This window comes from Grus americana, unplaced genomic scaffold, assembly GCF_028858705.1.
Source record: "Grus americana isolate bGruAme1 unplaced genomic scaffold, bGruAme1.mat scaffold_91, whole genome shotgun sequence".
NCBI classification, from domain to species: domain Eukaryota; kingdom Metazoa; phylum Chordata; class Aves; order Gruiformes; family Gruidae; genus Grus; species Grus americana.
Window position 1 is genome coordinate 303,818 of NW_026562100.1, and position 19,510 is coordinate 323,327.

A 19,510-nucleotide genomic window follows, 5' to 3' on the forward strand; every position below is an offset into this window, starting at 1 on the left:
CACCTTATGGGAGGTGGTATAAACAGGAAACTTCATGGTGTTTACAATCAAGCTGAGAAACAAGGCCTTGTTTTCAGAAGATCAACCTTTCTGCTTTTCCAAGAGGCAGAGTGGTGCTCTCGCATGATTGTCTTACCCATCATCTGGTTAGAAATGAGTTTTACTGCTTAGTTTTGAGGGTTTTAATCTGCTTAGATATCCTTGTGGATTTTTAGTAGGATTCACAGGGAACAGCCTCTGTTTCCATCTTCTCTCAAGGCTCCGGAGGTTTGTTGGATGTTCTTTGAATAGTAGAAGAATAGGAATGATGTAAAAACAATTGCATATTATGCTTCTTGTCACTAATGTAAACGTGAGTCAACGTTGAGATAAGTTGCGCTGTTAACAGACTGTGATTCAGATTGCAATCTTGGTTAGTATCTTCAGCTATGTGAATAATAGCTGTGCAGCAAGTTGACAATGGGGGAAAGATGAAGACCTTGAAGCTCGTTGAATTATTGTTTTTAAAGCCTATGGAAGAAGCTGTTACTGAGCAGTGAAGGGTAGAAAAATGAGTGGAGCAGTTAAACAGGAGACTGTTAGAAATTTGTGTTGTTTAAAAAAAGTAACTTTAAAAAAGTCTGTCCACTGAAATAACGTCTGCTGTATTATTTTTTAATGCTTACACATTCATGTAGTGTAGCACTTGCGTATCTTGGTGAAATACTGAGGGGTTTTTTCACAGTGAAAACATTTCTCGTGTTTACATTAAATTGCGAAGCCATATTTCATTTGAAAACATAATGAGAAGCAGCAGCATTGATATTGTAATTTGGTGTAAGACATATCCTTCGGAGACTTTAAAATCTGTTCAGTCAAGCAGATTCTTTTAACTAAGCTGTGTGCCCAGTCTAAAATTCAAAGCTGGGAAATTCAGAAGGATTTGTGCATGCTAATAATTTGCCAGTAATGTGCTGGTGATTAATTTTCATGTTAGTGTAATTGTAACATTTACATTGCGGTACCCGCTTCAACCCAATGTGATTGTCTAATTGTAGCTTTAGAATGGCTTCTCTGTGCGCCTCTGCTTAGGGAAGTAATGCAGTGCTGAGCTTTGGGTGTAATAGGAGCTGTTATTAGCCCACAAGTGCTCTTTCTTCATACTAGCCGTCTGGTGGGGTTTTTTCCTCTTCTTTTTGAAAGAGCAGTGCAATCTTACTTGCCTCGTTCATTCTTTGAAGTAATACTTGATTTTAAGAGTCTCTAGTTCTGTTCCAAGGAGCTCACTTCTTAGGTACCCCTGGTTATTTCTGTTTGTAGATACTCTCATGTCAACACTGTATCCAGTTTCCTTTTCCATCTCTGGCAACCCCTTGCAGTGATTACTCTCTTCTGGCTTAGAGGAGTCATTGTAAAGAGAATAATGCAGCTGGAATGTCTGGAGCACCAAATGACAAGTTGTCATCAGGCTTGCATCATTCCCAGGTGATGCAGAGCTCCAGGCACAGCAAGGTCTCCTGATGGGAGGAAGCTGATCTTTGGTGACTGCAAATTAGAGACCTTGTTGCACACTTCCTGAGGACAACTTTCATGACCCTGCAGAGTCTGTCTAAAGTTGACCACAGATTAGTAAATAATCTGTAATTAGACTAATAAATGGAATCTTTTCAGTCAGGGGTTATATTAGGTACAGGTTCGTATAAGAAATGGCGCTTGCTTTTTGGAATCATTGAGCTGTTCTTAATTAGCTCACCTGTTTCATGAAACCTTCCCTGAAGCATCAGTGAGGGAAAGCAGAAAATTGTCGAATCTCTTCTAGGATATACGACTACGTTAAGGGTCTACTACAGAGGCCTCAGAGGAGGTTGACTGCCTGTACTCACTATCCTGACAAGTACACTGCTTACTTGCACTTTGCTAAGAAAAATTCCAGACGTGACCAGGCCCTTTGCCCTGTTGCTAAAAATGTAAAATATTGTAAAAGATGTTAAATGTTTGGATGGGGATGCTTTGTAGTCTGAGGATCTTCTGTTTTATTGTTGGTTTGGTTTTGTGGTTTGTTTGTTTCTCTAATCTGAGGGATTTGCATTTGAGGTGGCAGATTCTTTGTCTGATGTGGCTAAGCAGCTATTTTTGTGAAAGAAGTTACTGTCTGAGGTTGCACAGCTAATTTCTTTCTCTCCAGAGATATCAGAAATATTGTCCTTGTTAGGCACATATATGGATAGCAGACCTGCTCGTTTTAGGGTGACATGAGGCAGAAGGTCCTCTTGAGGTCTTGAAGGTTTTTTTAATCTGGTCAAACACGAAAAACATCCTCTATGTTTTCATTCATGCTCATCACGTCCCGTATTGTTATCTGCTTTTGTATTAAAAATGCAGTCATTGATTGCAACAGAGCAGGAGAGAAGTAAATGCAACACAGAGAGAGGATTTAGTAACCAAAAGGTCTAATCTTCAGCTACTGGATACCAGAGTAGATGTTTTTAGGCCACTCTCAAGCATGTCTGCAAGTTTACTTCTGTTTCCTCTTCTGGCTTTTGTTTCTGCTCTTCAGAGCATTGGCTCTGCTTGTAAAGAGCAGAAACAGATTTGAAGGATGGGAATTCTCTCTTTGTCAAATATACAGAGAATGGGGCTTCTCTTTACAAGGTTAGTCATACTGAAATGATAGCCATTGTCCTCTTAGTAAGAGTGTTGAATAGTTTAGTGGTTAATTATACTGACTGGAGATGACACAGGGTGGCCCATCACATAACCAGAGCAATGGGATGGAACACTGGGAGCTCCAGCTCCTACCCAAAAGCACTGGGTGTCATTTGGAGTTTGTTAGTCAGTGTGGCTGAAAGTGCATGTAGTATAAAGATGGTAATCAGGTATTTTAGAAGAGTTGTTCTAATGGAGGGCTCTACAGAATACTCTTGACCTGTCTCAAAAGATAATGAAGAAAACCAAATATATTGTCATTTGGCTTGAATTAACTGTGCGGGTGTTTGTGCCACTACTGAAAAATATGAAGCCTACAAATTGGAGAGGGGCAAGGAGGAGGTTTGAAGATGATATAGTACTGTGAGGTTCAGGGCCTGTTTTTAGGTTAAGCTTAATTCTTTGCAGGGCAAAGCAGTTTTGGCCTACTTTCTTGATTCCCTGTTTTAGAAAGTATATGGAAAGGGTGCTCAGAATAAACATGTTTGAATTTAACACCTTGGGGAAATGAGAGCTTTGTGTAAATTGCGAGCAATGATTATGATGTTGCCATGTGTTTTTTGTAGTAACATGAAAGAAATCCACTAAGATCTGTGCATGATTGTTAAAAAGGCAGTCCTAACGATTCCTTGAGATAAACCTTTGAATGTTATATGTGCAGATAGTATGTAATTCTCAGATATTTAAATTTTACAATGCATGTACTATACATTTTTCATATCCAAATTATAAACTCTTGTGTTGGGTTTGTGTGGCAAGGTTTTGGTAGCAGGGGGGGCTACAGGGGTGGCTTCTGTGAGAAGCTGCCAGAAGCTTCCCCTGTGTCTGACAGAGCCAATGGCAGCCGGCTCCAAGATGGACCCGCCCCTGGCCAAGGCCGAGCCAATCAGCGCCTCTGTGATAACATATTTAAGAAGGAAAAAAAAACCAGTTAGAGAGAGCTTTTGCAGCGGGAGAGAGGAGTGAGAAGCTGTAAGAAACTCTGCAGACACCCAGGTCAGTGCAGAAGGAGGGGCAGGAGGTGCTCCAGGCACCGGAGCAGAGATCCCCCTGCAGCCCATGGTGAAGGCCATGGTGAAGCAGGCTGTCCCCCTGCAGCCCATGGAGGAAGGATGAGGGGGTGCAGAGATTCCCCCTGCAGCCCATGGAGGAAGGATGAGGGGGTGCAGAGATTCCCCCTGCAGCCCATGGAGGAAGGATGAGGGGGTGCAGAGATTCCCCCTGCAGCCCATGGAGGAAGGATGAGGGGGTGTAGAGATTCCCCCTGCAGCCCATGGAGGAAGGATGAGGGGGTGCAGAGATTCCCCCTGCAGCCCATGGAGGAAGGATGAGGGGGTGCAGAGATTCCACCTGCAGCCCGTGGAGGAAGGATGAGGGGGTGTAGAGATTCCCCCTGCAGCCCGTGGAGGACCCCACGCCGGAGCAGGTGGAGGGACCTGAAGGAGGCCGTGGCCCGTGGGAAGCCCACACTGGATCAAGTTGCTGGCAGGACCTGTGGACCCATGGAGAGAGGAGCCCACGCCAGAGCAGGTTTGCTGGCAGGACTTGTGACCCTGTGGGGGACCCACGCTGGAGCAGTTTGCTCCTGAAGGTCTGCACCCCGTGGGAGAGACCACGCTGGAGCAGTTCGTGAAGGACTGTAGCCCGTGGGAGAGGCTCCATGTAGGAGCAGGGGAACGATGAGAGGAGTCCTCCCCGTGAGGAGGAAGAAGCGGCAGACTCAAAGATTAATTAGAGTTGTACATTTTTTATCTTTGCTGGATGCCTTAGCACTTCAGGGGGAGTAAAATGCCACCCCCCACCCCCCCCTCATTTGCTGAAACTTTGGCTTTTGTTTGCCTATCACCACGCACTTTCAGTGCTCTGGTTTAAATTCTTTGGTGGCATCTCCGTGTGAGGCTCGCTGCGATTTTGGGGATGCTGTGGTGGCCGGGGAAGGGCGATGAGATGCTCGGAGCATCTCGCCATGGACCCGGAGGTCCCCACTTGTCCCGTTTCCTCCTACGTTTCCTCCTGAAGCTTTAAAACTTAATAATATAAAAGCAGCGGGGGATCTGAGCCGCCCCGTAACGGGTATTTTCCCAAGGGTTTGCGCCTCACTCGTATGTTGGCAGCTTGTGCTGTGAAACACACCAAAACGCCGCTTATGCCTTTCGCCCCGGCGTTTACACCCCATTTCTCTCCTCCGGGTAGGTTTGGTTCAAAACAGAGCTGGTTTCTCCCCATCCACTAAGTTTTCCAAGCAGGATGAGTTTTGGGGTTGCGTGGCTTTAAATAACCGCCCATGCCCAAGATTCCGATTCCAAGAAACGGTCACTTTTTGTGTACCTGGAGTTGGTACACAGCGGGCGACACTGAGCTCCTCTCGGTGAGGGTTACTGCGGTGTCCTGGGGGGGGTCTAACCCCCCTTGATTGATCCCCAAAACCCCAAAACCGCTGACCGACGTCAGGATGAGCCAGGACGAGGGTTACAAAATGACGCTGCTGGAAGAGTTACAGGTAGGGGCTCTGCCGAGGGGCCCAACGTCCCCGATGCCCCCCCACCCCGCCCCAAACAGTTGGAAACCTCTCCCCGAAATCCCGTCGGCATTTCCCCGGAGCGCAGAGGGATGCGGAGGGGGGAGATGCTTTGTGCCGGGGAGGGCTCCCGGCGGCAGGTTCAGCGTCGTTGGTCGGAGTACGGGGGCAAAACGGTTTCTAAGAGAGACGGAGACTTTCCTGTGTCACCCGCGGGGTGTTTGACTCCCAAACCGCCCCGTGTATTCCCACTCCAACACCCACCTAATGCGCTCGAGCTTGTGATTTCGTTTAAATTGCGATTTTTTCTTTTTTAAAACTGCGATTTTTTTTTTGAAACCGCAATTTTTTCTTTAAACAGCGATTTTTTTTTTTTAAATTGCAATTTAAAGCGATTTTATTAAGCCCTTTCATCCCATACCTTTTCCCGGCTTGGGGTTTGGAGTTTCTTGGGGTTGGTTTTTTGGGGGATTTTTTTTTTTTTTTTTGGCAAAACCAAAGGGGAGCAGGATGCATTTTTGCTAAGAGGGGACGGAGGGTGGCGGAGGCCGTCATCGGAGAGAGGACAGGAAAGCCACGGGTGCGTGATAATCCGGCTGCCGGGTTACGTGGGCGAGTCCCGGGAGCTGGCGGGGAGTTAGCAACAGGTCGGCTCTGAAATTAATACTCGGGGACCAGCAAACTCGTTTCCAGACAGGAGCGTTTCTTCCTCTTGTTCGTTAAATTAACCGGTGCCTTTCCCGAGCATCGCTGCCGCGCGGTGGCAGGTGATGCTGTTCAGTCGAAGCAGAAATTTGGGGGATAAAAAGCAGATTTCACGTTAGTGTTTGCATCTTAAATCGTAACAAGTTATTTATTCTCTGGCTTTGGGTTTGTTTTTTTTTTTTTTTTAAGTAAGTCTTTGTGATTAATGCATCATCATTAGTACGACGGGCAGCATATGCCAGCGCAGTGTTTGAAGTTTTCTTTTAAATTATGGGTTTGGTTCTTTTGGGCTGTTTCCCAGTGCACGGTGTAGCTCTTGCTTCTTGAATTTCGTCCAACAGCCCTGCCAGGTCCCCAAGTTTTCTTGGTATTTTGCTCTTCTTCAAACTTCGGTTTCAGAAATCGAGCAACTGGGTGCGAATCTTGGAGGGTTTTTTTGGGTTTTTTTTTTTGTGTTTGAACGATGCTACGGGCTGTTTTATTGGGTTATGGGAAGAGAAACCTCCTCCAAGTCCGTGCTTTTAGGGCTGTGCCTGGAGGAGGAGGCACGCGGAGGCGTGATGCTCGTGGATTTGGGTGGACGCGGGGGTGGACGATGGCCGGGAGGACGTAAGGGAGCTCTGCGCAACTTTTCCCTTCTCCTTTCTAAACAGGGAGATGACGAAGAGGCAGCGATTGACCAAGGAAGAACGAGCAACGTCGTCAATATTCACTATGAGAAGGAGGAGTTGGAAGGTGAGTCTCTGCTGAGATCCCGGTAGAGGAGCCGCCAGCCCAGCGCCTTTTCCTGTCGCACAAAGTCCCTGCGACGTCCCTTGCTTGGCATTTTAGATGATCGGGAACCATCACTTGTTGTTGCTCTCTCGTTGCAAAGTTTGAGTAAAATAGGCTTGGGAAAAAAGGGCAGGTCTGTGACGTTCAGGGATCCAGTTAAAAGAAAATTAAGAGAAGTTGGTGTTTCCTCCTGGGGTGGCTGCACTGATTTAATTGCGGCATCTGCGTCAAGCGTCTCCGCGGTATCGAGAACGATGCAAACGCCGCTTTTTCGCAGGCCACCGGACCCTGTACGTGGGCGTGCGGATGCCGCTGGTGAGGCAAAGCCACCGGCATCACCGTCCCCACAGCCAGAAGCATCGGGAACGGGAACGGGAGAAGGACTCTGCCCCGACGGAGCAGGGCTACCACTGTAAGTCCCGCCGCAGCGTTCACTGAACTCCTCGGGGCTACGTGGGTGCTGGGGTCTTCTGCAAGCAGGTCCCCGTGCCGGTTTGAGTGGCTTGCTGTTCTTCCGAGGGAAAGCGGCATCATTTAGCAGGACCCTCTCTCTTTTCCCAAACTTTCCTCTTTCTTCTCTTTTTTTTTTATTTTTATTTTTTTATTTTTTTAAGACAGTTAAATGCATAAAGGATTTAGGCTTGCCTTCCTCAGAGGGATCCTGGCTTTAAAAATGGAACTGTGGGGAAGGGAAGGTGCCCATGCTTATGCAGAGGTGGATTAGATGCTTCTCCTTCTCTGGGGCTCTGTGCAAGCCTGGACAGAGCCAGGGCAGAGGGGCCAGCCCGATGTTTATGGTGCCGATCGATGCCCGCTTTGCCTATGAGCGTGACGGGCCGTATTCGGGCACGGTAACGGGACGGGGCTTTGCCTTCTGCCCCCAGACACTCCGTCCCAGCGAGTGCAGTTCATCCTCGGGACCGAGGAGGACGAGCAGCACGTTCCCCATGACTTGTTCACCGAGCTGGATGAGATCTGCGTGAAAGAGGGTGAAGATGCCGAGTGGAAGGAAACGGCAAGGTAAATCCCCGCTGCCGGCCGCGGTGGGAGAGGAGTCCCCTTGCCGGCAGCACCCGCGGGCTCTGCTTTCCGCTCTCCGGGACTTTGGCAAAGCTTTTGCAGGTGCCGATGCGAGGAGCCTTCTCTCGCCGCCCTGTAGCTCTGTTAAAGGGGTTGCGGAGCTGAGGCCGTTTCCTCGCAATGGGGCTGATCGCGCCTGATGTCCGCAGGTGGCTGAAGTTTGAGGAGGACGTGGAAGACGGCGGCGAGCGCTGGAGCAAGCCCTACGTGGCCACGCTGTCCTTGCACAGCCTCTCTGAGCTGAGGAGTTGCATCATCAACGGGACGGTGCTGCTGGACATTTGTGCCAACAGCATCGAAGAGATTGCAGGTACCGCGGGCGCCGCGTCTCTGCGGGAACGGCCGAGCTCGGTTTGCCGCGGTGCCCTCTGCTCCCGAATCAAACCCTGCCCCAACGGCGCGTCCTTTTCCAGAAACCCCGCTGTGTTTTTAAGTTGGTTTTGGATGCAGGCTGGGCGTGCAACAGTCACACCAGCTTTTTCTGGTGTGTTTTTTCCATTTTTTTTTTTTGAATGTGTAGAGTCAGACAGAAAGGCCAGACGGGGCAAGAAAATTGCATTATTTCGAATGGGAAATAATTATCTTAGCAGAGTGATGAATAAGCACTTTGCTCGTGTTTTTTAGCAAAAGAAACTTCTTGCTTTCGCTGCAAAGGCTGAACTGTATTAAAATGTCTTGCTAAGCAAGGCTGGGCCTGTGTCAGGGGATCCTGCGTGGCACAGCCTTCCCCCGGGGGCTTCGGGGCTTGGGACCTGGGGGGGTTTCTGCTCTGATGGCTTCGTTTCCCTTTGCCATCCCCAGATATGATCCTGGGCCCGCAAGACCAGTCCACGGAGTTTGACGAGCATGTGCGGGCAAAAGTTCGAGAAGTCCTACTGAAGAAGCATCACCATCAGAATGAGAAGAAAAGAAACAACCTTCTTCCCATCGTCCGCTCGTTTGCTGATGTGAGCAAGAAGCAGTCAGACCTGCACCTCCTTGACAAGCCAGGTGAGGGTTCCTGCAGGGTTTGGCACCAGGTGAGGGTTCCTGCAGGGCTCTGGTCCCATTCGACTTGTCCTGGCAGAGGAGAAGCATCCCAATTGCTCCTTGTCCGTCTTTCTGAGTGTCTTTCTTTTTCCTACCAGCCCAAACACTCACCCCGCATCCTTCTCCTACCACTGCAGAAGCTAAAAATGGGGTGAACCACGAGAGCAACGCGATGGACTTAAGCAAGGTGAGACGCTCGTAGCTATCTTATGCCTTTAGGGCCAGATTTGGTCTTGCAAATTTGGCTGCAGAGTGCTGAGGGCTTTGCTTTTGGGGTATTTGCCTGAAAATCGCTTGTTGTGCCTAGGCGCAGCTGCATTTCATGAAGAAAATTCCCACCGGGGCTGAAGCATCCAACGTGCTCGTAGGAGAGCTGGATTTCCTTCGCCAGCCCATCGTGGCATTTGTCCGCCTGACCCCGGCTGTCCTCCTCTCGGGCATGACGGAAGTTCCCATCCCAACAAGGTCTGAACGAGAAGCACAAAGATTTTATTTCAAAAAACCCCCACCCAACGAAAGAACATCAAGGTGCATGCATCAGTTTGGCGTCCCAAGGGAACAAGGGCAGGGGGAGCGAGGACATTTCTCCCACTCGCATCCCTTCCCTGCTGTGTCTTTCAAACCCCTTGGCCAATTTTAATGAAAATTGGCCCAAAAATTAAATTTGCCATCGGTTTTGGTGAATTTCAAATTCCTGGCGGAGTCGGTGAGCCTACGTGTCCCCTCTGGAGCTGCGCTCGGGGCTGGGGGCTCCCAGGGATTTCCTTGGGTGTCCTTTGAGCAAGGACACGTTCTTCTCGCTCATTGTGTTTTTCTTGCCCAGGTTCCTGTTTGTTTTGCTTGGACCAGAAGGCAAAGCCCATCAGTACCATGAGATCGGCAGGTCCATGGCTACTATCATGACGGATGAGGTGCGAGAAGAGAGAATTCCGGGTCATTTTTGGTTTTCTTCAGCTCTCTGCAGTAGTGAGGAAGAGGATTTGCTTCCCAACTGCCCACACCTCTCCAGATAGCCCACCCCTCGTTCACACGCCGAAGCAAACGCACGGATTTGTATCACCCCACCTCTTGGAGGTTGAAATCCCACCCGGTGTGCATCCTGCACCTCCCCGGGGTCCCCAGCACCCTGTCCCCAGTGGTGGCATTGCCAGGGCCAGTGAAACTTCCCCGCTTTAAGCAAAAGGGTATGGTGTGCCATGAGGGATGGGGACCTCGTGGAGGAGATGATTACAAGTACCGTGATGGACAGATTTTTCCATTTGGGGGAATATTTCCTGCCATTACAAGCAGGAAATTTGGGGAAAATGATCTTGCATTTAGCCAGGAGCTTACTGTAGTGCTTAGGACATCGGAGATGGGTTGTCCTCTGAGCAGGTTGTCTCCTGTCGGCAGGTTTTCCGTGACGTTGCCTATAAAGCCGAGAACCGGGCTGACCTCGTGGCCGGCATCGACGAGTTTCTGGATCAGGTCACGGTCTTGCCGCCAGGAGAATGGGATCCATCGATCCGAATCGAGCCCCCGAAAAACGTCCCTTCGCAGGTGGGTGCTGCGGCGGAGGGAGGCGCGAGGGGGACGGGCAGGACAGCGGCCGGCCGGCCGGGGATGCTGTTCTGGGACCCAGATTCACCAGGTCCCAGTTTGACGCAGTCACATACCCAGACCAGAAGCCCAACAAGCCAGTGGTTACGAATCCATAGCTTTGGCTTATTTCCTTTTTAACAGGGAAAAAGGAAGATGCCAGGAGCTCTCGATGACAGTGCTTCTCACAGCAAGCCAGAGAAACACAGTGGTCCTGAACTGGAGCGCACGGGAAGGTGTGAGCTTTAATAGTTTGTGGGGTTTGTTGGTTTTTTTTTTTTTTTCTCTTTGCCTCTAGTATCGGAGCGTGCACCTTCCCTTGTAGCAGTTTTCTGGGGTTAGTTGGTTCAGTGAAGGGGCTTCACATTACCAGCTCGGTCCCCTGGGCTGGGCAGGTGAGATCTGGGCAGCTGGGCTCAGCCACAGCACCACTGCAGACAGATTTTCTTGATTTGGGGTGGAAGCAGCTGTGTAAATACCTCCAGGGAGAGCTCTGCTGCTTCTCCAAGCAAGGGACAGTTGCAGTAAGAGGGGATGGGCTTTCAGGTTTGGTCCTTTTTCTTTTTGTTGGAGGGGGTTTTTGTGCTTGCTTGGTTTCTGCCGGGTATAAAACGGCCGAAGGAGACTGCTGCTGGTTAGCAATGAAGGTTACTGTCTGCTTGGGCTTGTCCTTCTGCAGCAAAACCCCCTCTGTGTGGTCTTGCAGGGAAACAGTCTATTTGTTTTTCCTTCCTCCAGGCTCTTTGGAGGTTTGATCCTGGACGTGAAGCGCAAAGCCCCGTGGTTCTGGAGCGACTTTCGGGATGGTCTGAGCCTGCAGTGTCTGGCGTCCTTCCTCTTCTGTGCCTGCATGTCCCCTGTCATCACCTTCGGGGGACTGCTGGGGGAGGCGACCGACGGCCACATCGTGAGCACCTCTCTTGGGTGGCGTGGGGGAGCGCAAAACTCATGCAAAATCTTCGCTGCAGTGAATTTGCTTTGGGTTTTTTCTTCTTTTTCCCATTGATTTATTTCCTCACCGCTGCCTCTTCCCTGGACAGAGTGCCATGGAGTCACTGCTGGGCGCATCCATGACCGGCGTGGTGTATTCCCTCTTTGCTGGCCAACCTCTCACCATCCTCGGCAGCACTGGACCCGTCCTCGTGTTCGAAAAGATCCTCTACAAATTCTGCAAGTAAGGCCGGCTGCCGCGGCCGAGTGCCGCGAGAGCCTTCAGGAGGCAGTGGTGGAGAAATGAGGTTTTTCTCGTCTTTTTCTCAGTGAGAGTTGTTAGATTTCAGTTGTTTTCTGTGTCGCAGACGTTGCACGCTGCTGCTTTAGTATGTGATGGTGCAAGAGCCCTTGGTCTCTGAAGGATGGATGAGGTTGTTTGGGGGTTTTAGGGTTAAAATGAAGCAGGAAGAGGAGAAGCCATAAGGATGGGGATCCTTGTGTTGTGATGAGTTTGATGTGAGATGAGACACCCTGATTGCAATTCAATTTATTCTTCAGCCCCAGCTTGCTGGTAGCAGGTGACTGGGTGCAAAATCAGCCGGGGTTTTGGTGTTAGGGCATGGGGGTGATGTGGGAGGACACCACCTTCCACAAAGGGCCCTGACCTCAATTAGCCTCCAAGGCCTTAACACAAGCTAATTGTTAAATAACAATCATGAAATAATTGGCCTCTCCTCCTGCAGGTCCGCACCCTGCACCGCAGCCCCAAGGCTGTCTGTAGTAGGACATGGAAAGTGCATTTACCATCTGCAGCCTTGACGTGCTCCTAAATTGCTCGTGATTTTCCCCGAAGGAAGGCACGGCTCGGCGCCTCTTCCTGGCCTTTCCACCCTTTGTTTTATTTTGGTTTCCCAGGGAGTACGCGCTCTCCTATCTCTCTCTGCGGGCCTGCATCGGGCTGTGGACTGCCTTCTTCTGCATAGTGCTGGTGGCCACCGACGCCAGCTGTTTGGTGTGCTACATCACCCGCTTCACCGAAGAAGCCTTCGCCTCCCTCATCTGCATCATCTTCATCTACGAGGCTCTGGAGAAGCTGAGTCACCTGCGAGAGACCTACCCTGTGCACATGCACAGCAAGCTCGACTTCCTCACCGTCTACTAGTGAGTTTTTCTTTTCCTCCTAAAAGGCTGCTGCCCCTTGGCAGGAGCTCAGGGCTGCACCTCCATTGCCTTTCCCTCACCCTCGTCTTGGCTTTTCTCCTCCCAGCTGTAAGTGTGAGGCACCAAGCCATCCCAGCAAGGCAACCCTGCGTTTCTGGGAGAGCAACGAGATCAACGTGTCTGGCATCGCCTGGGAAAACCTCACGGTGACTGTAAGTGCCCCAAGCCACTACTTCCGCGGCCGCGGGGTCCAGGGGCGTTCACATTTTGCAAAAGTCAGAGCCCTTCGGGTGATGAGGGGCTTCAGACTGTGCTAGTGCTGCTCTGCAAAGGCATTCTTTAAATCTAACGTGTGGTTTTAACCCGCTTGGTCCTGGGAAGGAGAGTCCACCTTGTCCCCCCAACATCGTGGGTAATAACTGTCCTCCTTGACCCTGTCGCAGGACAATTTTTCTGACCAGGAGCAAGGTTAAGTGGGTGGTTTGATTCTTGTAGAAGTTGGAGGACTTAAGTTCCTGCTTGAAGGTAGTCCTTAGCTTCCTTACTTGGTTCCTAAGAACTCCAGTCCTTGCTTGCTTACTCAGCACTGTCTGTAGGTCCATGCATAAATTTGCACGTCTGAGCAGCCTCTCGGGCTGCTGTTGCTGGAAGCAAAGCCCAGGCATAGGATGGGAGGCTCTTCAGGACATCTTCATCCCCTCTTGGCCGTGTCCTGGGAGCCCTTCGCTGGGAAGGGACGATTCGTCTCTTCTCCTTTCCTTCCGCGGTTGTCTTAGCCCTCCTTCCCTGCTCCCTCTTTCTCTATCCCCAAGAACTTCCAGTGTTTCCTTCCCCTCTTGGCGTCTTCTTCAGCCACGGTTGCCTGCCATTCGAGCGGAGGATGTGCCATGGGTCTGTGATATGGTGTCCCATCACATCTCGCCTCTCCGCTCTCCTCTGTGCGGTTCGATGTGTCACTTGTTCAGCTGCTGCTCATTCAATATAAATCTCCGTCAGCAGCAGCAGCAGCAGCTACAAGGTCATGGATCTTGGACCAAGATCCTCAAAAGCCCCGAGTTATCCCAGGTTTCCTTGCCGCACGTGCACTACCTTTGTGTCCTGACGCTCTGTTTCTCCAGGAATGTCGGTATTTGCATGGAGAGTTTCACGGACCTGCCTGTGGACGCAATGGCCCCTACGCGCCTAATGTCCTCTTCTGGTGCTGCATCCTCTTCTTCTCCACCTTTGTCCTGTCGAGCTTATTGAAGAAGTTTAAAAGCAGCCGTTACTTCCCAACCAGAGTAGGTAGAAGATGGTGGCCTGCAGCAGTCTCCACACTCATTTCCCAAAATGGCTTTCCCGGAGCGCTAAGCAGTATTTGCCACCGCTTGGTCAAGCTGGGAAACATTGACCTTGAAGGCCAAACTCTCCAGCAGCTTGGATGTCCCTCCCTCGTTTCCATGAGTGCTAAACGACCGTGGCGTTTCCCACCTGCCTCGCGACCTGCCCCCGAGCGATATTTTGCTCAGGCAGTGGGAAAAGAGGTCTTCCAAAGTTGTGGGGGTTTATTTGCCTTTTTTTTTTTTTTTTTTTTAACCTTCTGTGCATTATGCTCAAGGGGAAAGTTGGTTCAAATGAGGAGCTGCCATAGGAAAAGACACTTTTTCTTCCTTTTGAGGAACATACGATGCCTCAGTGCGCCTTATTCCCATTTTAGCTGTGAGCGTGGCTGCAGTGGCAGCCATCTGCTTCCTTATTTTTTAATTTTTTTTTTTACTTAAGGTTTGAATTCAAACAACCCTCTTCCACCTAATTAAACTCTTTTTTTTTCTTGTCTGACACCATCTCTCACAGAGACAAGCACAGCAACAGTAGCTAACCAAGGGATTTGGCTGCATGTCCTCAGAGTGGTGGGATTTTGTTAACCAGCCTTAATGTTGTTGATGTCTCTCATTTTTCCATCTCATGTTGTGGCCCCCTTTGCGATGCCCCTTTCAGCTCTGGTTTCTTGCCCCAGGTGCGGTCCACAATAAGTGACTTTGCTGTTTTCCTCACCATCGTCATCATGGTGCTCACTGACTTCATGACTGGGATCCCGTCACCGAAGCTCCACATCCCCCATACGTTCAAGGTAGGGGGGGTGTTGTGGCACGGAGCGGGTTTCACCGGGGCAGGACAGGGCTGAGTCTGGAGGAGATGCTGGTGGTGTGACCATCTCCTCCTCCACCTCCAAGTGCATCGTTTCCTCCTGGAAATGAGAAGACAGCCCCAAAACTAGGTACCTGCAGGAGAAATAACTACAGGTGCTTGCAAAGAGGATGCTGGCACTGCTGAGCCCCGGGGTGACGTGAAACCAGGGCTGGGAGATGCTGTGACACGGGGATGGAGGGGAAAATCCAAGCCGGTGAAGTAGCTGGGCTGGGAGACGAGGCTGATGTGTGTGCTTTGTTGCAGCCTACCAGAGACGACCGCGGGTGGTTCATCAACCCCATAGGACCCAACCCTTGGTGGACGGTGGTGGCTGCGCTCATCCCAGCTCTGCTTTGCACCATCTTGATATTCATGGACCAGCAGATCACGGCTCTTATCGTGAACAGGAAGGAGCACAGGCTGAAGGTAAGGGGCTGCAGGAGACAACCCCATCCGCAACCCGCTCTGGGCTGCAGGTACGGGGAGAAGCTCCAATTCCAAATGCCTTGTGAAGGCATTGGTTTGGAACAACGTCAGGCAGCGTGGCAAGATGGTCTCCTGGCTTAATGATGACACAGGGAGCAAACGACAACAGGGGAGTTCAGATGAGCAATCTTTCGGAGGAGCATATTAAGCTTAGAGCGTTGTAGAAGCACGCTTTTGTTTTAAAATGTCAGCAGCAGCTGGGGAACGAATCATTTTGATGTGCTGCCAGGCATAACTGAGAGTCATATCTTACTCGCAAGTGGTAGAAATGTCTTTATGAATGAAAAATAGTAAGGTGGGTTTTTTTTGTTGAGAAGTAGATACAAACTCCCCAAATCCACTTTGTCTGAAGTGCTGCCGGATTGTCATGCAAGGTGCTTGCGCAAAGACTGGATACATCCTTATTTGTTTCCAGTTCGTGTTTTAAATTTTCAAGACGTCGACTTGAGCTCAAACAGGGTTGTTTGGGTCTGACTTGCGACGTTGTCCTTGCTCTTGTCCCGTGAGATGCTCTGTTTCTTGTTTCGCTCCGCGCAGAAAGGATGCGGGTACCACCTGGACCTCTTCATGGTGGCCGTGATGCTGGGGGTGTGCTCCGTGATGGGGCTGCCGTGGTTTGTGGCTGCGACCGTCCTGTCCATCACCCACGTGAATAGCCTCAAAGTAGAGTCTGGCTGCTCAGCTCCAGGAGAACAGCCCAAGTTTCTGGGGATACGAGAGCAGAGAGTCACTGGCTTGATGATCTTTGTGCTCATGGGCTGCTCAGTCTTCTTCACTTCGGTGTTAAAGGTAAGAGGAAAATGGAAACCACCCAACAACCGCGAGCTTTTTGGAGGTTATGCAAAACTAGTCCCCTTTCTCCAGGCCTGAGTAGCTGTGGAGCAGAGGAGGAGGTGATCCCAAACCTTGGGGCTCGATCCGTGGTGGGAACCACCCTCGGTTGCACTTTCCAGCCCTTCAGACCCCAGTTTGGCACGCTCGAGCCAAGCGAGCAAGCCAACTGCTTGGATTTTCAGATGTCTTTCAGGCCCACCCGTGTTTATGGGTTACGATGAAGCGTATTTAGAGCAGTACCTCTGCTCTTTCAACCAGGCAGCATGTTATCGGTTGCAATTTGTTCCCCCAGATGCCTCGGAACAGCCGTTCCCAGTAGCTAAACGCGCTGAAATCGTCCCCGTGGGCTTCCTTGCGTGTTCCTCCCACAAAGTAATCTCATCTCTAGGCTCACAGGAGGCACGCTGCTCTTGCGTGTTGCCACAAGAACACGTACAAATGTTTTTCTACCGTCGCAGAACGCGGCATATGGTAGCATGGGCGAAATCACCTATTTTCCTCCAACCTTTCTGGAAAACAGGATTATTCTGATGAAGTGTAACTCAAAAGCTCAGCCTAAAGCAGAGCATTAAATCATTCGCACGCACAAAATCTCTGATGGTTAAAATGCGACACTTCTCTAACCCTCTGGAAGCTGGAAGGCTTTAGGCAATTTTAGGCAGGGACTGTAGAAGAGAGCGGTAATACTGAAAATGCAATTTGAAAACAAGAATGCACTAATTTCTGTATTTATTTTTGGAGTTTATACCAATGCCTGTGCTTTATGGCGTCTTTCTCTACATGGGTGTGTCGTCGCTCAGAGGAATTCAGGTACGGCCTCTTTTACAGCGTGTTGGGTCCCTGGTATTTCATCTCTATAGAAGCAGGTAAAAAAAGCAGTGGCATGGGGGGAAAAACCCCTCTCCGAAAGCAAGCGATCAAAATATTTTGTGTAAGAAAAAGATTGGAGGAGGCACAGGAGGTGTATAGGGCCGGGAGGACCGGGCAAGTTCAGGGCAGGTTACGGGAAAATGGGGGAATTCAGCGCGAAGGGAAGGCGATTTCTGTGGCTGGTGGAAATCCTTGCTGGGGGATTCAGCGTGCTGAGAAACGCTGAGAACAGAATAACGGGGAATAATTGCAGTTCGGTGGGCAGCTCTCGCGGGCAAGCCGGTTTATAGATGGAGCGGAGGGAAAATTGGGTGCTGCTCGCAGAGGAACGCGGTGGGATCCAGGATTTCTCATTGCAAGTGAGATCCTGAACACTCCCTCCGCGTCTCCCCGGGGCCAGAAACTTCTCACTGTTATTTTACAGTTCTTCGATCGCTTGAAGCTGTTTGGGATGCCGGCGAAACACCAGCCGGATTTCATCTACCTGCGGCACGTCCCCTTGCGAAAGGTGCATTGCTTCACCATGATCCAGCTGATCTGCCTCGTCCTGCTCTGGGCCATCAAGGTGTCGCGTGCCGCCATCATCTTCCCCATGATGGTAAGAGCCGGTGCTGCTCGGCGTCGGGGTGTTTGTAGCGTCGGAGCGAGCTGTGGCATCATCTCTGACCTCGCTGCACCTTCCCTCTTATTCGTGAAGGTTTTGGCTCTCGTTTTTGTCCGGAAAGTGATGGATTTCTGCTTCTCGAAGCGAGAGCTCAGCTTTCTGGATGACCTTATGCCAGAAAGCAAGCAGAAGAAGTTGGACGATGCCAAAAATGAAGCCAAAGAAGAAGAGGTGAAGCTTGCTGGGTGCTCGGGGCCGGGCGTCTCCCTCGGGCTGTGAGATTGCCTCTTTCTGCCACAGCTCGTCTTTAAATGTCGGGGCAAGATCAGAACTAAACAGAAACAGATCCTAATAGCCTGGATCACACATCGTAACCTTTTATCCTAAATTAGCAGTGAGCTTAACACTTGACTAGAGGTATAATTTTAAAAATGAGTCCTATAATAAAGATTATTATTATTATTATTATTAATACTACGGAAAGGTTTACTCATAATAGCGTTTTTTAATCCCCCCAAAGTATTTGGAGTGAAAGGTCTTCACCCTGCTGCACTAATAGCTAAAGCTGCCGCAGGTCAGGAGGAGAGGACAGCGTGCAACGTCTTTACTGGGTGCTGAGTTTATCTCCGCTTTGATTAAAGACCGAGAACTTGATTTGTCCCTTTTCCGTCAGGAGTCCCAGAAGGTGATGGAAGCTGCTGCTGCAAATTGGGTTCAACTGAAAGTGGGGAAGACCAGCGACTTGGATATCCCACAGCAAAGCAGCGACAGGTAAAGTGCCACCAAGCGCCAGGACCCCCGGCAAGATTCGTTTGAAGGTGTTTGGCACCGTCTTTATCGAGCGTCCCTCGGTAAAGCGGTCCGCTCGGCGGGAAAATCAAATTTCTGGGCAGGGCTGCCGGAGGCGATGGCGGGGCTCTGCCCCTGCGCAGAGCGGCTGCACAACTCCCATTTAACCCCCAAAACTTGCATCATCAGTGACTTTAGGGTAGCAGGAGATCCTCATATTTAAGAAAGAGGTGGTGTAGGCACGACCTGTAGCAGCAGTGGCTTAGGAGCCCGCTCCAGGGCTAAACGCCAGCAAGAGCCTTTGCCTGGAGCTGTTGTTCTACAGGCTTGCCTCCCGAAACTCCTCATCCAGCAAAACCTCCGGTGCTTACGCTGAGCTTTGGTTCCCCGGGCCCCCCTGGTCCTCTTGCTGGTGCTAACGCACTTGGCGGCAGCAGTTCCCGTAATCACGGATTGCTATGTAAAATATTTATTGCAGGACCGATCCTTCCGAGATTAATATCTGGGATGAAATGTCGAAAACGACCGTGTGGAAGACTCTCCCTATGAACACAGAAACAGTCTGAATTTGGGGAGGAAAAAGGTAAAGGACCGCATGCGAGCGTGACGAGACGCGCGCGTACGGTTTTCCCGTGCTTCGGCCGGCAATGCTGAGCAAACGAGCAGCGGCGAGGACGGTGGCACGCCAGCCAGCTCCTCTCTGCCGCGGTGGTCCCACGAACGGGGCTCAAACCCCATCTTCCACTGATGATGCTCTCCCTTTTTTTTTTTTTTCATTCTTCCCCCTCCCCAGTTTTCATGTTTAGGAATCTTGACTTTGAAGGAGAGGAGCGAGAACGTGACTCAGGGATGTGCCAACGCGGACACGGGGAGAAACTGCTTTTTTTTTTTCCAGTTGGAGGATTCCCATGAAAGCCATGCAGACGTCTTCAGTTATCCTTGGTGTGCTTCAGGCATTCAGTATCTCTAGACCAGCAAACTGAGGTGCACATCACGGTCAATGGGAGTTCGGTGTTGTTGAGCCTCCGTGCGTACATGCGTGTGTTTGTTGCGGTTGCGTAGTGGTAGAGGGACTGCTAGCGCTTTATCATTCAGTGCTATTTTTTTAATACCCAATTCCTCCTCTCCTTTCTCTTTTTTTTTTCCAAATATAAACTCATGTTTATGTTCCAAATAGTTTTCTGTTATACTTGACGCCTTCTCCGTTTTCTTCTTTATCACGGCCGGGTTTTTGGTCTGGTTTGGGGTCCATGCTTTCGTTCACTCCCACGTCCCTTACAGGTAGGAGAGGGATG

The 19,510-nt window shown here is 50.3% G+C and overlaps 1 protein-coding gene across 1 annotated transcript in view; it reads left to right on the forward strand.

The window, feature by feature from the left end:
• LOC129201297 (electroneutral sodium bicarbonate exchanger 1-like) overlaps positions 1-18,781 on the forward strand; it is a 31,404-nt gene extending 12,623 nt beyond the window's left edge. Inside the window, exons 14-36 of the mRNA XM_054812419.1 lie at positions 6,434-6,643; positions 6,960-7,094; positions 7,567-7,702; positions 7,912-8,072; positions 8,564-8,752; positions 8,890-8,978; positions 9,099-9,256; positions 9,615-9,702; positions 10,184-10,330; positions 10,514-10,605; positions 11,108-11,276; positions 11,410-11,543; positions 12,218-12,463; positions 12,570-12,675; positions 13,582-13,743; positions 14,460-14,573; positions 14,897-15,058; positions 15,656-15,907; positions 16,694-16,762; positions 17,247-17,420; positions 17,520-17,657; positions 18,100-18,197; positions 18,694-18,781. Coding sequence (XP_054668394.1) covers positions 6,434-6,643; positions 6,960-7,094; positions 7,567-7,702; positions 7,912-8,072; positions 8,564-8,752; positions 8,890-8,978; positions 9,099-9,256; positions 9,615-9,702; positions 10,184-10,330; positions 10,514-10,605; positions 11,108-11,276; positions 11,410-11,543; positions 12,218-12,463; positions 12,570-12,675; positions 13,582-13,743; positions 14,460-14,573; positions 14,897-15,058; positions 15,656-15,907; positions 16,694-16,762; positions 17,247-17,420; positions 17,520-17,657; positions 18,100-18,197; positions 18,694-18,781 — 3,317 coding nt within the window. The remainder of the gene's footprint in view (positions 1-6,433; positions 6,644-6,959; positions 7,095-7,566; positions 7,703-7,911; positions 8,073-8,563; positions 8,753-8,889; positions 8,979-9,098; positions 9,257-9,614; positions 9,703-10,183; positions 10,331-10,513; positions 10,606-11,107; positions 11,277-11,409; positions 11,544-12,217; positions 12,464-12,569; positions 12,676-13,581; positions 13,744-14,459; positions 14,574-14,896; positions 15,059-15,655; positions 15,908-16,693; positions 16,763-17,246; positions 17,421-17,519; positions 17,658-18,099; positions 18,198-18,693) is intronic.
• The last annotated feature ends 729 nt before the right edge of the window (positions 18,782-19,510 follow it).